Here is a 17,777-nt window from a genome sequence, read left to right on the forward strand (position 1 = left end):
CCCTGTGCGCCGCGGGGAGCTGGACAGGGCAGCCCGGCGCGTTCGGGCCGGGTGCTTGTATAGTTTGGGGTTTTTGTTTTGTTGTTTGTTTGGTTTTTTGGTTTTTTGGTTTTTTTTTTTTTTTGAGATCTGGCGGGTTTCGCCCGTTTTCTGCCATCTCAGTTGCTCCCGCTGTTTCGCTGTTCGTGCCTCCCCAGGCACCCCGCAGAACTAACTTTGCCGTGGGAGGCTCGGGGTTACTTCGCTTTTTGCTGCGTGTCGCTTTAGTGATGCTGCTCCAGGGACTCGCACCTTGTGTGAATAATTCTTTTTGTTGCCGTTGGCGTGAGAAATTCTCTCCTTCCTCAGCCAACTCTCACTGAACCGATGCATCCCCATGTGCACTTGCTGACTGAAATTCAGTTGGTCGGCTGTTGACTTTGACTAAATAAATAAGCCACTTAATAGTAATTAAAAACAATCCCTAAACTAAAAACAAACAACAGAGTGGAACATTCACACAAGTGAATTGACATAGAGAAGTTGCTTTAAGGGTACTTTGAGGGAAAAGCGGTGTGTAAGGCGTAGTTCTTTTTTTCAAAAAGAGCTGTTCATGCGGTTGTAATGAGAAATAGTGTGAATTTTCATTGATATTCGCCTAGCACAACTATGGCAACTGGCAAGGATCCAGTTGGTGCCCGTAGTTTTATGATAGTCAGTTGCGTAAAGCACACTGAAAGCCGAATTGCTGCTACATGGCATTAAGAAAATAGAAGTTCTCACCTGGATATCTTACTATTAATTTACTGTGATTAAACTGTAGAATTTGTCATGTATTTTGCAGTAATTCTCAGAAGATGATACTGTTGAGTGAGTCGATTTAGCTGTCAGGATGAATGGGTGTATTTGGGTAATAATCTTACTTGTTTGATTTCTTGCTGCTGTTCAATGCCATCATAAAATAGCTTATCACAAAGCAAATAAACCTGCATGTGCTGTAGCCTGAAGATGGATTCAGTATGTGAAGTTTCACTTTGCTGTACCTGTGGAAAGAAAAAAATCGAATAGTGCAGATAGGAAATTTTCATTTTATTTCTTAAAATTTTTTGCACTTTTTAAAAAATAGGAATGGTAAATTTTGTGCTGTTAAGACAAATTTAACTTTGATTATATTAAAGAAGCTATAGGATAGTTTGTAGATGTGTGGATTTAAGGTGTCAATTATAAACAAGGGCATGAGCAGGGGCATCACTGTCAGTGACAGGAAGGTGGGTGTCGAAACAGCCCAGGGATTCCTGTAATCATCCCCTCCCGGGACAGTGTATGAGGCTGTAACAGTGCTAGAAGTGTTGCTTATCATGGCATTCAAGGTAATTAGAACCGTAACTGGCTCAATTTCACTGCAGGCTTTTTTTCCCCAGTGTCTTTTGCATTTGGTGATATAAGCAGCTGCTTTTGGACTAACTGCACCTCTTATTTGAACAGATGATTGTTAAAAAATGTACCTGCTCAGGCAAAAAAATACTCCTGGGGAGAATAGTGATTGCATTTTGGATGTTGAAGTTCATTGGGATTTGGGACTGTCTGTGGTGAAGCTGGAGTCCTGTTGTGTGTGTGGTTGGAGCGGGCTTGGAACAGGGGATAAACCTCACCCCAGAAGCTTCTTGGTTGCTCCCGCTGACATTTCCAGGCAATACTGAGTGTCTTCTTCTGCTCCTTTAGTCTACACTGTGCAGATTTGCCCATCTCATGTTTAATTTCTCATGGATAGCTGAAGGCTGCCATGAGGCCCCCACCAGTGGCTGACAAATTCAGGCAGGATGTGGGCACCTGTGCTGTCACTTTGTTGTGAGAATTTTGAGTTTTATCTGTTTGTTCACCATCACCTATACCATGAACTAATTTTAATATAGGGGTTTCAATTCCAGTCTCCCAAACTGCAGAGAGTGGGGGGGTCTCACCACCTCCATTTGACTGGGGTCCCTCTGCCTGGGCATGGGGGAGAGGGAAGCTTTACCTCAGCAGAGGAGAGCAAAGCATGCTAAGTATGCTCTGCATTTCCTCTGTGTTGTTTCCACCCTTGAGTGGAAAATTGCTCCCAATTTCCTCAAATTTGGAGGATTTACATTGGCACTCTTCCCACATTCCCATTTTACTTCCAGTTGTACTTATTAGATAACATGCTTGCATAGAAGATTATTTATAAGAAAAAGAACATTTTTCTTCAATCTATTCCTATTTAACTTAAGCAGTTAAATGTTCCCTCGGTCCAAGGGACCTGTTTCTTAAGGCTTAACTGGTCGTTGCAGGATTGTGAGGATGTTGGAACCATGAGTGCCTTGAACTCTGATTTTAAATTGCATGTCAGCATAACAGCTGATCCTGAGTGCACCTCTGTTGCCTAAGCTGTTGGTGCTGTAAAATGAAGTCATAGAACCAGATGGAATATTCATATTCAGGCAATTTATGTGTCTCAGTATCAAGGCTTTCTTTGTGTATTCCACTGTGATCCACGTAAGGATTTAGTCCCCATCATCTTGTGTGTGAGGGTTCTAATGAAGACCAAGAATGATAAGAGAAACTGGGCCAAGTGTCCCACGTTAGATTGAATGATTGATCACCTTTTTATATCACTGGCAATTTCTGCCTTGGAGAAATTAGCTTGGGTGTAGCTACAGGTTTACCAGCATAGCGACAGACTGGGTTGACTACTGCGTGGGCAGATGTATTTGGTCCAATTTAGGGATCAGTAGTAAGGAATCCTCATTGATGGAGACTGTTTCTGTTAGATGTTCTCAATCTTCCCTGGATGTTGGGTATCTTGTGAGCTGCAAGGCACTGTGGATGTGCAGTCTGTCTGTCCTGCCCTGAGTGTGTCACCTCCTAAGGCAAACTTGACTTTTGGCACCCCTGTGGCCACGTGCCTCACTGTGCCAGGGTAAACACTTGCAGGAGTATAATTGTATTTACACTAACTCATCAAAAAGCTCCTCTGGAGTGATATAAAGGAGGGTCTTGCTATAATTTTTTTTTAAATATTTAGGAATTACAAATTTTTCTTAATCAAAAACTTCAGTCCTTTAAAAAGCTACACAGCCAGAGGTAATTTTCAAACCCTTTAAACTATTCTTTCAACTTAGAAATCACTTGGTAAAATATTTGTAAAGACTGTAGAAAATAAGATGTTAATTACCTTTTCTTGAAACACTCCTAGATGGTTTTGAACTTAGGTTGTTTTGCACTACATTATATATTCAGACAAATCAATTATCTTAGGGGAAAAAAAAGCCTGTGGTGTGTGCCAGTTCAGATGTTTGGATGGTGTAACATTAACCAGGTTCCTTGAATGAACCTTTCTTTCAATTAAGAGAGATCATTAGAGAGGAGAATGCAGAAGTGGGAACAATCTGAGTGATGTGGAGTAAACAGAGAACAATTATTTATAATTTCACATAACTCAAGATGTTAAAGAGGTGAGAATAAATGAGCAAGATTCAAAGATTTTTTTTTCCTAAGGTCCTCTTCAATAAAAAAAAAAAATTCTTCCATAGCTAAATTATGCTTCTGCTTCACACAAGCATAATTTATCAGTGGAACTCATTACTCCAATGTCTTCCTGTTGTTGAAGATATAAACGAACTTTAAAAGTTGTTTGGCGAATTAATAGAGAAAAAGTACACCAGGGCTGTTAATCACAAAGATGCAGATACAATTTCTAGCTAAAGCAGCTCCTAAATCAGAGATTCCTGGAAACCAGGAGATTATTTTGCAGGCAGAATCACGGCATGATTTCCTGACCTTACAGTCTTTCCCTGAGCATCTGTTTTTGGTCAGAGTTAGAGGCAGCTTATTGGGCTAAGTGGATATTTGGAGTGATGTGATCCCCTTGCGTTCTGTGTGTGATGGAAATTTGGATGGGTTTTCCTGGGATCACTGCTGTTTTGTCTGGAATAGTTTCAAGCAGGTGAACATTAGATGCAACTTCAATTTTCACACTTGGGGAAAAAACCTGAAGTAAGTTCCTTAAGTTTTGATTAACTGACTATTCATAAACATAATCTGTAAAGAACACAGATGGAGTTGACCTTTTGCAAGGCTACACTACTGCTGCAAAGCTCCATTGTAAAATAATTGGATGGTTGTGGGAAAATCTGGAGCATGTTATAATTTCAGTTTTCATTTCTGTTTTCTTAAATGCACACTGCTTTTCTGAGAAGACTCTTCTTGTTGTTTTCTTCACATAAGCAGCCTGCTGACCTTTAGGCATTTTTTTTTAACCCTTGCTTCTGATTCTTTTACAGTCTCCTGTCAAACCCTGATGGGGACACATTGTGTGTCTGTGCTTTCCTATTGACTTCAGCTGCTGCTTGTCTGAGGAAAACAGACCCCGGTGCTGGGAGTTTTCAAGACTGCCTTTGGAATTGAAGCTGGGACTTCCAGTTTGATCATGTAGGTGTCCAACCTCCCCTGCCACCAGAGAGGCCCTCCTGTGGGGAGGTTGGATGGACTCTGTGACCACCCTTGGCCTTAAAGGAGAGCCTCTTGGTAGCAATTTCTGGTGGTCTTTAGTTCAAACGAATTAATTTGCTTGCTTGCTCCTGGTGTTTTGGTCAGTGCATGGTGAGAGCCAGAGCACAGTGACCCAGGGGGTGACTTTTCCTCCTGCCGTGGTGGGTGCCTGTTTCATGTGTATTTACACAGATGCTCCTTGACTGGCTTGTTTTCACTTTCCCACAAAAACAACTTGCTAAAATACAAGCTAAATACTAACGTAGGTTTTGAGAACTTTGTTTGGTTTTGTTGGCCTTTTGGGATGGGGAAAAATAAAGGCTGATCTTATTCATATCCTTCCTTTCTGGGAAGTACTTGTACCCTTGACAATTCTTCCTGTTGCCCACTCCTAAGAACTGTAGATGTAGTCTGTGGAGTAAATTTTGCTTTACTGGAAACCTTAGGTTTGGGGCAATTTCATTGTTTTGGGAGTTCTTGGAATTGTATAGCTTTGCTGCCCTAAGATCAGAGATCAGAGCTAATTTAGAAACAAATTTCTGCTTTTGCGTAACGCCATAAATTAAGACACAGAAGCAGCTCTGTTGTCTTTTCAAGATTTATGAGTGTGCACTTTCATTCTCTCCTCCCAGATAGATAAACCCTGCTCTAGAAGTAAGTTTCTAGCCAGGACAGGGTATATAATCTATATTGTCTGATAATCTTTTAATGGGGGTGAATGGAAATGAGGGGGCCATGCTAATTTATTTGAGCAGTCATTTGTCTGTGTTGCCATTGATGTGGAGGTGGTGATGATCAGGAGCTGTTAGCAAGGATGGGGCAGTCTCTCTCTCAGCTCACTTTGTCATGGTTATGAAAGTTCTTTTTTTTTTTTAAAGTCTGACTCATTTGGGTTTAAGTGAGGAGGGATTACAGAGCTCAGTTCTTTGAAATTTTATTGGATGCAGGTTCCCCTTGAAGTAAAATCTTATTGAATCTAATGGTTTTGACAATTTCAAATAAAAATATCCAAATGAATGAACATAACTCATCCCCTTGTCGCTGCTTCCCTGGGTTTCAAGAGGAATGTTTTTTTGCTGTCTTCCCTCATGGGAAACATCTGCAGAACTGAATGGCAGATCATTAATGCTCATTCAATAGCAGGCTTTGTTCCCAGTTTCTTCGACTTGGAAACAATTAACTGGAGAGTTTTGTTTTGTCTTGTTTTTCTTTTTCAATGCAAACATCTAATTCTGGTTATATATTCTAGTGGATTTAGGAGAAGTCCTTCTATTTGGAATTGCTTGTAATTATTTTAGAATAAATGCTCCCTACCCAAATTCACATAGTGGGAATGGTGCCTTTGTGGTTGGGGTGTGATTTTAATTTATTTTATTATATAAATGGCTGAATATTGTTCAACTCTGTAAAACTATTAGATACAAATCTCATTACAAGCGTTTGTGTTCAGTTCAGGAAGGCTTCTGGTTCCTCACATTCAATGCTTCATAGTAGCATTTAGCAAAAAATCTGTCTGGCCTTTGATAGGAAGCAAATGAAAACTGAAGAAGACACAGCATTCACCTACTTGGGTGCAAAAATTGTTTAAACCAGAAAACCTCCAGATCTGTTTAGCTGACTCTGAGCAATTTGTATTCCAAGACACTTGCCAGATTGGTGACTCCTGTCCATATCTGCTAGACAGGGGAACTGGCATGTGAATACTCTTAAATCCATTAAAAAAACATTACTACATCTTTAAAGGGTTTATTGACACCTGTTGAAAAGTTCTGGTTTTGAGCTTTATTTGATTTTAATCCATGGGCCAAACCAGGAAATTGTATAATTAGGGCAGCTGAATTAAAATACCTTTTAGTCAGTATTCACCAGAACTAAACATCCATGATTAATAAACTCAGTGTTTTGTTGGTTAATTAAGGGCTAAGTAGTCATAATTTATGCACTTAGCATTTACTTTGAGAATATGTGAATGGGGCACGATAATGACAAGTGGTCAGCTTGATCTGTTCTAAACTATCCTGCCTGGAGCTATGTATGCATGAAAGGAGGATTAAAACAAAAAAAACCAAAAACCCACTGTGGTAGCAGTGTACAAAGGAGCAGCCAGTGTGGTTGGGCAGCGTGAGCAAGAGCTGTAAGTATGCTTAAGGGAAGGTATTTAAAGTTTAGCGATCTACCTCACCCTGCCTATGGCTAATTTGCCCCAGATGAGTCAGGGGCAAATAGTTTTTTAAGGACTGCATAATGTGCCTGCAGGTTTTCACTGAGCAGGTTTGTCGTGTAGAATCATAGAAAAATTGAAAGTGAATTTTAAGTTGTTTCATCAGGTGTCATCCTAGCTCAGCAACACCAGTATTCCTGTTTTGTGGAGCTTTTCTGATTGGATCATTTCCAGGAACCAGAATTAACAAACCAGGCTTCGCTATAGTTGAGGTTCTCTGAATTTCTGCAGGTAAAATCCTGAGCACGTCACTTATTATTCACCCCAGCATAACATTCCTATATTTTAATTTTCGACCCTTTTATTCAAGCTTAAAATAGCTACTGGAATCATAGTTTGTGGTTTTCTTGATGATGATGGTGCCGGTATTTAGGGATTTCAGCTTTAGCAAACCAAACCCCCAGTGGTACGGCTTTGGAAGTGCCAAAGTGTAATTGCCAATGCACATGAGTTAAATTTACCAACTTCACCTGATCTTCTCACTGGGAAAATAGTGCTGTAACAGAACCTGGAGACAAGGTGCAGATTTCTAGTGCCAGGAGGCTGAAAACTCAGATGGTGAATGGAAAGAGAAACCTCAAAGCTGGCTCCTTCCTGTGAAAAATGACTGGCATTTAGAGATGTGTGCTGGCGTATGTTCCGTCTTTACAGTTGGAAGAAAAAGGAAGTTTAAAGGAGTTAAAGGAGTCTTTGAGTTGGTGCTGCTGTTTGTGTGCTGAACACTTTGCTGTCATGACTCCAGGGGAGCCATGTGACTGGCTTTAGTTGTATGCTTTGGCTTCTTCATATTTAAAGTACTGAATTATTGTCCAGGGTGAGACCCTCAAACACTTGACTTTGCCAAGAGATTCCTCAGGGCTTTCTCTGTCACACAGCTCCAGATATTTAAGTGCTGTTATTTTCTACAGGGAGACTTGTGGCTCTTGCAGAAAAGCAGGGCTATTACTGGTGCAATTCCCTCATTCAGTGCTGGGCTGCAACATGCCAACTTCTTTTCTCTCTTCTTTTCTTCAGCCTCCTGCCTTTGGGAATTAAAAGACTGCAGAAACACTGGTTCACTTTACCTACAGATCCACCCAAGCTATGTGGAGATGTTAAATGTGAGAGGACATTTAATCATGAAGGTCAATACAGATTCAAATTAATCTCAACTCTCCCATGTGCCCAGCTCTTATGGTGAGCTCTGAGCCTGGCTTCTGCCATATTGCTGTTGGGAAGAGGAACATGCTGTAGTAAGGAGGAAGAAAAAGGCAAACCAGCAGGTTTTTGTCCTGCTCAAGTTGTCATCAGGCCATTTTTATGAATCAAAAGTGTTCTGTTTGGGATATTTTGGTAAATTGTTAAATAAAGAATCACACAGAGCTTTTAATAGATCTTTCTTCTATAGTCACTGAATTTTGATAAGAAGTATGACAGTAATAGTAGTTATTTAGGGAGCAATGCTGGCATATGGACAAGTAATTTGCATATAGTCACAAGCTTCTTTTATTGAAATATACGATTTAACTGCTAGTAAAAGGCATGGATTGATTTGGCCTCCAGTGGAAATGAGTCTCTGATTTCCTTCCTAGGTTTGTTTTCTCTGAGAGCTGTGGAAAGGGAGGATCTATTTCTGTACACCTCTTGTTATAAAAATAAACCTTTTGTTGTGCAGGAGGTGAGCAGGGGCTTGAAGGAGAGAGTGAGAGGAAGGAGGCTGCAGGGCTGAATTCCCAACAGAGTTCCTCTGATGAGGACCAGCTCCTTCAATGTGTGTACCTGTCTCTGTCCTGGTTTTGTGTTGTCCCTCATGTGAACCCTGATAAACCTCAGTGATTTTAGAGCTCTTTTTACCTCATTCTTACTCTTCTTGTACCTACACCTCTCCTTCCTCTTGCTGCTCATCAGCTTTCCCTCTCCCCCTGCTCCTCGAGGTACCCTGCTCCAGGGTACCATTCCCAGGGATCTTCTGATGTGATTGGGAACAATGAGGCAAATTATAAACCAGATACAGTCAATGGTGATATCCCAATTGCTGGTGCAGCACACAGCACAGTGCCTTCCAAGAGCAGGATCTGTCCCTCCAGGATCTTTCTGGGAGTCTGGTTTGAGGTGCAATCGTCACTGCAGGAAGCAGATCTTTGTGCATAGGCGTCCCTGGAGAGTTCTGATGCTCAGCAGGTGTTGTTTGCACTCTAAAGATCATATTTGATTGTCCCATTCTGGTACAATCCCATGAACTAGACTGAAAAGGTTGAAAGGGCCTTCTGGCTTGCACAGGTACAATTGCAAGCCACTATATTTTGAAGAAAGCTGAAGGAGTGGCAGGAACTTGTGAAATATGTTTGTAAAAATACACTCAAACACTTCCTCCCTCATTTCCTCTATACATACTCATCATTTTTCTTCTGTTTTAGAAAAGACAGAAGCAAAATGAAACCAGTACTTTCATAAGCTGGAGGCAGGTGCAGGGTATTTTCTCAGTAACTTTCACTATCAGATGCTATTTTAAGATACTTGTAGCAGCTGGTCGCTCTTACTTCTCATAGTTACTGTCTGCTTATAAATGTTGAGAAAAAAGCCCTCCAGATTGTGCAGAAGAGCCTCTAAGGAGTTAAAGTGTCCCTGTTCCTCTCTTGTGTGCTAAGTGGAGGAAGATGTGTGCTTGTTTCATGTGTTTGTGAAAGATGGAACTCATCCCCTTTGAGCCAGTTAAAAATCAAAAAGCCAAGCACAGGATCTAGAAGCCCAGAGGACCCAGGGATCTGAGAAAAAAACACAACCCAACCCAAAACAACAAACTCCAAACTTAAAGTTTGGAAAGTCTTACTTTAGATGCCTTTATTATCTGCATGTAACAAGCAGGCTTTTCTTTAAGCTTGGTGCTCACCCTGGATGTTACTTGTGCTCTTCTGCAGGGGCCATAGATTTCGTTCACCCCACATCAAGGAACTAAAGCTGGTTTCTTTTGGTTATCTTGTTTCCATTGTAGCATATAAAATTGTGTCTTATGAAGCACTTGTACTAATTTGGCTGACAGCAACAGGTCAAGTTTCTATTTTATTTTATACATTTGAGTTTAGCATCCACTACACTTTGCAAATGAATCTGTTACAACAGAAGAGCAGGATCTGTATCCACAGGCTGACATCATTTGAAGCCCCACAGGGAAGCTTAAACTCAGTGGGAAGATTTGGAAGCTGGCCAAGCCATGACCCTGCTTTAGCAGCAAATCACCTGTGCAGTGAAGACTTTACCTGCTCTGCATCAGTGCACTCCCTGTGATGCTTGTTAGTGCTAAAAATAATTCTTACACTGATTTCCCCAGGGTAATTAGCCTGTTCAGAATCAGATTGAGATTAGACTTTTTTTTCTGGTGCCTTATCAAATTTAAGTCCAGGTATTTGCCATATGCTGCAGGGAGAAAAGGCTGTCTTAGTTTCTCCATATTGAGCTGTATGGAATTCAGTGTCTCTTGCTGCCTTCTGGGATCATACCCAGGGAGGAATGGTCTCAGGCCCACCCACCTCAGCCTTTCACTTTGGACTTGTTTTTTTCTGCAAAGGAAGCACAATGCTTGCTTGAAGGTGTTGATGGTCCAAGGAACATCCTGCCCCTGGTAAGGTATTCCCTCTTCTTTTAATAACTGGTGCTGGGTTTGTAAATCTCCAGGGCAAACTGGTAATGCTGAACAAAGGGTTACTTTATTTGGATGATATTTGCTTATCTCTGTGGCTGTTGGTGCTTAGCATAAAGCATTTCCAGATAAGGTACTGAAATAAGCCATTGCAAAGAAGGAAGTGTTGGTTTCTTTAGAAAAAGTCATTCCATTCCCAGTAATGGTTTGTATTTGGCTGTTTGAGCTATAATGATATTAAAAACCTGGGCTACTTGGTATGTTCTGTTATAACCACCCACCTACAGTGGTTGTCCCACCAGCAGAGAGCTATTTCCCTGATATCTTGCTTTCTCTCCCAGGGAGGACTGGTTTAATTTATGGCTCCTAGAACCAGAAGACTCAATTTCTAGCAAAAAGATAAAAGAAAAATATGAAAGAAAGTCCTCAGTCCCTTATTCCCCTGCTCCCTTATCACCTTCTTGTCAGCCTTGTCTCTCAATGCAGCAATATCAAAAATTATAAACCTAAAGGGGTTGTACTCATATTAGAACTTCTCTTAGCCAAATACTGTGTTGCATAACAGAAAAGTAATTATCTTTTCTTGTAATGTGTACAATGTCTCATGCATTAGGTTTTAAGTCAGTGAATGTGCTAGACAGTCAGAGATTGGCGTGAATATTCTATTCCAGAACAGCAAGAATCTATACAGGTTTTACACTGAGGGAGTTCCATTGGTTCCTTCCAATTTGAACCGTGTTAATATGCATTCAAGTGAGGAGCATCTTCCTAACAGCCTCTAATGCATGTGTTAGTAATTTCAGCTGTGGTGGATTTAGGTGTTTATTAGCATTTAGTTGTGGCTGAAAACACACTGAATTCTACCTCAGAGGTGGCTGGCATGCACAGTGACCCAAAGTTTTCACCTTCATTGGATAAACAAATGAGTACAAGGATTAATAGATTTATGGGCACTGTAATAGTGGTGGCATGGTGCTCAGCTGTGTTTTTGTCATCTTGGCTGACTTTGAGGATGATACTTTAAAAGTATTAACAGGGAGTGTCTCAGGGTGCTTCAGTGAGCACTGTGCACTTCTGGGTGTGCAGGGAATGGTTCCATAGTGAAGAAAGACAATTTATTCCATAATTTCCAGTGTGTAAATCAATTTGGGTTTGTTCAGTTTATTTGTTTGGTTATATTGGACACTTCTATAATGTTTGCAGAGTGTCTTGCAGTGTTTCTCACTTGTGGCTTTGCTGGCTTCCTGTCAAGATAGTAAGTGAAGTGGAATTGCAGGATGATTTCTCTAAGCTTTCAATGGCATTTGAAATATCTCTTAGAGGCACCTGTTCAAACATCTAAAACAATCATTTAGCTCTAAATATTATATGAATTTAAGGGAGTACATAGTGTTTTACTGAAAGAAACCAAAGCACATTAAAAAAAAATATTAAAAAATTTCAAGGACCGTAATTAGAAGATACTTAAGGGAGGATAAAATGCTAGAAATATTTGTTCAATCACAGTGAGCTGTGGCCAACTTTTCTGTCATTAATCCTTTCTTTCTTGTCCCTATTGCCCCCAAAAGAGGAGGAGATGGCAAAATAAAAGGATATAATAAAAATGACAGGTGCAATCAAAAGCAGTCTCTCTGAAGGAAGAGAGTAAAGTACATGGATTCTTCTGAGCATTTGAGATTTGGCAGTGTATTAAAGAGAAGGCTCAAAGAGATAGACTGAAAACATTATTTTTTTCTTGTTACCTAAGAACAAGGAGCCATTCAATTAAATCAAAAACAACAGAGTTAAATTGATAACAGGAAGTGTGTCTCTGAATGGTTTCTGTTTGCAGATTTTTGCTACAATGTGCCACTGAAAGGGGAAGAATAAGGAGGCCAAGCTTAGACCAAGAATTTGGCAAAGTATGTTTTTCCCCCGTGGTTGCTTAGGGAATATTTGGCGATACAGTTGGCCATGAACTTCTGAGGCTGGGGAAGGAAGAGGGAAAACTTCTGGCCTGTGGAGGATAAGGACTACATGAACATCATGTTGGTACCAAGAACACACTTTCTACATGCAAGGGGGAATTTCTCTCTCTTCAAAATAAAATATTTCTATTGATGTTGTTCAGTATGGAAGAGAAAAGCAGAGAAAATTGATGTAGGAAGAAAGAAGAGCTGTATGTGTGAATATGTGCTAGCCTGGCAGGGGGTACCCCAGTAATCCTGGCACCCCTGGCTCCAGCACCACGCTGGGGAGGAGGGTGGTCCCCATTCCCAATCTTCCAATGACCTCCCCAGGGAACACATTTCTGGTCATGGTGGTGATCTGTGTCTTCTGCTTGAGCTGAGGGAGTGAAAAAAAGGCCGCCAGCAGGTGGCTGGTGGCAGAGTGCATTTGCCCTTCAGACTGTATTTACCCTTTTCTCAGATGAGAACACATTGTGTATTTGTTGTTAATTGTGTATCACAGCCATCATTTTGGTGGTTAATTTATTTGTAAATACAGTACTTATATAAGAGAAGTTGTAGCTGCAGCAGGAAAGTGGGGGTAAAGGCTCAGAGGCAGAGTATGGCTAAACCTCCAGGCAGTCCAGTGACCAGGGATGGGCTTATTTCTTCTGTGGCCTCAGTTCAGGCAACCTGCTGCTCCCTGTGCAGCAAATATCACTGATGTGTTGCCCCAGTGGAGGAGCTGTGAGGCGGCAGCTCAGTGGAGCCATCCCTGCGGTCTTGACAGAAACTTTTCCCCCACGTTTTTTTCCTTTTTTATTTATTAATTTTTTTGATTCCACTGTGTTTCTGTTGGGCTTAGGGAGGACTTTGCTCACTCTGGGTTAGATGCAAGTGGGTCTCAGAGATGCAGTGTGGTCCCTTCACCATCCTTGCTGAATGGGCATTTCTCATCAGCAACTGAGGTGATGTATGCAACTGGGAAAAAGAACATTTGACTTGGGGGAAGCAACTGGAAAAAGCTACAGGAACAAGTCTGCTCCTTGGTAACAAAAACCTCAAAGCAAACAAAATAAAAACAACGGCAGTGGGTCCTCAAAATGAGAGGGGTGGAGAATAACAGGAAGGGAATAGGAAGCATTAAGTGCCTTGGGAAGTGGATGCTGAGCTGGGCTCTGCCTTTATTTGCAACATCTTGGCTCCAGCCGGTTTCAGTACAAGTAGGCGAGCAATGCAGAGAGCACTAGCAGATGATGAGTTGTTTAAATGACTCCCAACAGTGTGTTTCATAATGTTTTGTGCAAATGTGTTTAGCCTAATAACTTCTGTTGCTGGCACGTGATGTAACGCTACCAGGGAGGCCTGTGGCTGCCTTGTCAAGATTTTATGGAAAGAGGGAAGAAAGAGCCTAAGTGAAAGCTCTCAGCTGGTATGAGCAAATCCAGCCATGTCTTGTGAGCTTGTGCAGGGCATCAGGTGCTGCTCCAGCACGGGCATCCCTCCATCCCCAGTCAAATTGGGCTGGCATTTATGTCTTTTCCCCTCCCTCTGTAAATCTTGTGCTCCAGCCTGAGTTCAGTGAGAAACACAAAGGCATGGTGGGTCTTTCTATGGGAAATCTTCCTCTGTGAGGTTCAGAAAATTGTTTTTGCTTCTTAGTGGTGCTGTGAGGGAAAAACACAATTTCAGTTTATCCATGAGTACTTTGATATTGTGGCTGTGTTAAAATGATGCATCTACACTAACACACCTTCCTATTTGGACGACACCTGTTATTGCCTTGTGAATGCATGCAATGCCATTAAACTTATTAATTTTTTGTATGGAATATAACAATGCTGATATTATTTATTTGCCAGTATAAAGGGGGGAGGGGAGAATTGTGCAGCTTTAGTTACACAGTAATGCAGTTAGAGAATTTTTTTGTAGATTCCTGAACACTCTGCAAGTGTGGCAAGGTTAGTCATAAAGTGATTTAAATAAGTTATTGAGTAACTGATTATACAGCCTCATTCAAATTAATGAATGCAAGAGTAGATTTCTTTGAAAGCAAGCAGTAATTTCTCTGTGTGGATTAATCCAACAGTTGTATTTCTGTTGCCTGTCTTGGCGTTTTTCCTAGTAATCAGGAAAACAGCAGGAAGTAATTTTTTTGTCAACTGTGTAATAGTTAGAAGGTAAATATGCTGTGAGTTTTGGAAGCAGCTATCATGTAGTTAATGGGTGTATATTTCTGAGGACATGGGTATGTGCTGTAACCTCTGTGTGTGTCACTGTAAAGGGGTAAATCTGCAGGTTTCACCAGCTTTTTCCTTACTGAGTTTTGATGATGATTTGACCACCACTTTTCACAGAATAAGGATGGTTGCTCAGCTGTTAACCACGGAAGAGTCTGTCTGTGAGGATATTCCTGTGCACAGAGGTGTCCCCTGCTCCCTTACCATGCACATACAGTGAGTGATTTTGTTTTGGTTCTTTTATTCTTGACCCTCCCGGCTATGTAAATACTCACTATGAATCAACTCAAAGGTGAGTCCACCAGTATGTTTTCAAAAGTGATCCACCCATCCATTTTTGTATTATTTTTCTCTCAGTTGCCTACTTTACAAGGAAAAAGAATTCTGCAGTTTTCACTGACAGTGGGTTAATGTAAGGGAGTGTTTTGGGGTCCTCATGTTCAATATGCCGTGTTCAGCCTCAGCTGCTTAGTTTGTGGAGCTGTTTTCCGTATGTGCCAACAACACATCCTGTAAGAATCCATGTAGCCTTGGAAAAAGCCAACAAAACCCTACATGGCCTGGGAAAGTGGCAGCAGAAATGTCAGTGCCAGCTTTGCCAGCGTGTGTCGTGGTGTTTGCATTATCACGATTTAACTCCCATCAGTAAGGTTTGTACAGAAACAGTTTCAAATTGGATAAATATCAAGTTTTCACAAATGAGGACTTGACAGAAGAAGTATAATGTCCCCTCTTAGCAATCATGAAGTAGTGGGCAGACATTGCATTTTTGTGTAGGAATAAATACTTGCTCTGGCTGTTTTCCTCCTAAATAATCAAACCTACCCACCAGATTGTATTTGGAAGCACTTAGTAATGTGACATGCTCCGTTTTAACTGTTCAGAGAAATGACTGAAAGTTTTAAGATGAGACAACATGAATCATAGTCTTGAGCGGCTGTTCACTTTTGTGATTGACTTGCCTTCTTCCTACGTTCCTTTTAGTCACCCTGGGAATCGCTGAAGCTGTTCTGTGCAGGAGGCATTGCTGAGATTCCCCTTGCAGCAATGGACTTGGATAAACAATCTGTATGGGGATCCCTGAAGCAGAAGACCCGGCCATTCCTGCGAAACCTGAGTGTGAGGAAGACGAAGAAGAGGTCTGGCAAAATGCTGGAGAGGAAGGGCCACTCCTTGGACCGCTGTCTCAGTGTGTCGGTGCCTGACATGCTGGAGGTGGAGACTCTCATGGAAGAAGAAGAAGAAGAAGAATCGACTTACTTGACTACTCAGGTGTTGTCGAGCTGCTCCTCCAAGAGCTTTTCCAGGTCTGTGGTGTCCCTGAAAAGCAGAAACACTTCGGTGAAGGCAGTGGGAGAGGACTGGCTGTGGGCGGCACAGCAGGGGACACAGACGGAGGTGACAGTCACCCCCCCGGACACACAAGCTGTGGGCATTCACCTGATGTCCTCCCGAGGAGGTGAGGCTGTCAGCAGCCCCGCGTCCCAGGGGAAGAGGAAATCCAGCGAGGACCTCTTTGACCTGCTGCAGAGCTCCCGCCTGAGTGCCGCGCTGAGAGACGAGGGGACAGAGGTGGGTGCTCGAGCATCGGCTCAGTGACCACCTCCTGTGGGCTCCTTGTGCTTCTCCTTAATTTTCTGGGTTGTAAAGGGATGGAGAATCCAACCCAGGCCAGACTGGACAGGGCTCTGAGCAACCTGGTGTAGGGGGAGGTGTTCCTGCCCATGGCAGGGGGTTGGAATGAGATGAGCTTTAAGATCCTTTCCCACCCGAACCATTCTGTGAGGAGAGGGCTCTCTCTTCAAGAACGAGTGGGGAATAAAAATAAGCCTAAACTTTACATGATACACACATTGTTCAAGACTAATTCAGCTATCTTTCCTGTCAGTCTGGGGCTGCAAATAACTCTGCTCCAATTTTTTATTCTTCTATTATTCTTCTATTATTTGTAATGATACTTCAGATTTTTCAGATTTGTCAGAATTACTTGCTTAAATCAAAAGTTGTTGCAGTCCTCGAGAGCTCTGAAATGAGGTGCTGATACATTTTCTTTTTAGTTCATACAGTTAATAATACCAGGTTGCTTTGTAGCAAAATCAATTTGCCATCCACTCAAGACTCTGATGAAAGCAATAGGTGAAAGATGTGAACAAGGTGAGCTCTACCTCTACCTGGAATTAACCAAAACAAGCACATGATGGAGAACAGAACACATAGCATCGTTCTCAGGACTGTCCTTTGGGTTTTTGTGGTGATGATTTAAGGAGGAGAAAAACCAAAATGTTTTCTCTGCACTCCCTGTCTTGTCCCCCTTTCCTTCTCCCCCGCCTCTGTGGTCAGTATTTGTTTCTGGACATAATGTCCCGTGCACAGGAGGATCAGAGACCAATACTGACATGAAACTAACTCCTGCCTGGCCCGAGCAAATTGGGAATCCTGAGGAGTTGCATGATGGCTTCATTGTATAGACAGCAGGTGAAGAATGTGGCTGCATGAAACACATCAGGCAAAATTTGTTTTATTTATATTTTGTGGAAGTGTGTCTCCTCCTGTTGAGTTCTCACTGGGAGGGTTACATTTTGAACTTTCGGAGGCCTTTTTCTCATTACCTGTTTGTTGCAGTTGTGGGAGCTGCTTATGTAGTCCTTCAGGATGCAAAAACAGGAACCAGGCGTTTTTGTTTCAAGTCCTCCCTTGGGAATGGGGATTTCACAGGTTAATTGTTTTTTAACTGCACGTTCAAAAGGATGGTTAGCGCTGATGTGGGGAAAACGCTCCTTTCTGATACAGACTGCTTGTTTTGCATCTCAAAGGCCTGTGTATTCCTACCAAATGGGTGTTGGCTCCCAGTCTGTTGTGATGCAAAGTGTCACACTGGTAGTTACTGACCATCTCTTGGTTTAGCGTTGCTATATTGTTCACAAATTGGTTTCATCCTGCTGGAGTGGTCATTATTTTGAGGGGTACTTAAGAAAAGCGACTGAAATAGTGTAGTGCTTTGTTTCTCTGCTCAAATGTTACTCAAAAGTTGTAGCACCTCACTCGGTATATGGTAAATATGTGGACTATCATTATTTTGGAAGTTTTTCCAGGTTGTTTTTCCTGCTGTTGTATGCCAGAAACCCTAATCTAAAAATCTACCACAGCACAACAAAGTTAGTACTAAATCCTGCTTTGATTTTGGGCAAACAGAGTGTTCTAGGAGAATGAAGTGATGAAATAGATTAACCTCAAGCCAAGTTTCATCCAGATGCACAATCTGAGTCTGGCTTATTTTCTGCAGC

At 41.7% G+C, this 17,777-nt stretch overlaps 1 protein-coding gene across 3 annotated transcripts in view; it reads left to right on the forward strand.

Moving 5' to 3' along the window:
* MCTP2 (multiple C2 and transmembrane domain containing 2) overlaps nucleotides 1-17,777 on the forward strand; it is a 128,946-nt gene that overhangs the window by 10,276 nt on the left and 100,893 nt on the right. For 2 of the 3 annotated variants that reach the window (XM_017742697.1, XM_017742698.1), the window contains 2 exons: nucleotides 14,611-14,709; nucleotides 15,478-16,065. In XM_017742697.1, coding sequence (XP_017598186.1) covers nucleotides 15,541-16,065 — 525 coding nt within the window. In that variant the 5' untranslated portion in view covers nucleotides 14,611-14,709; nucleotides 15,478-15,540. Of the gene's footprint in view, nucleotides 1-4,342; nucleotides 4,429-14,610; nucleotides 14,710-15,477; nucleotides 16,066-17,777 lie in introns of those variants that run through there. The other variant, XM_008640107.2, reaches the window with a different exon arrangement.

Source organism: Corvus brachyrhynchos, unplaced genomic scaffold, assembly GCF_000691975.1.
Source record: "Corvus brachyrhynchos isolate BGI_N302 unplaced genomic scaffold, ASM69197v1 scaffold97, whole genome shotgun sequence".
In the NCBI taxonomy this organism is placed as follows: domain Eukaryota; kingdom Metazoa; phylum Chordata; class Aves; order Passeriformes; family Corvidae; genus Corvus; species Corvus brachyrhynchos.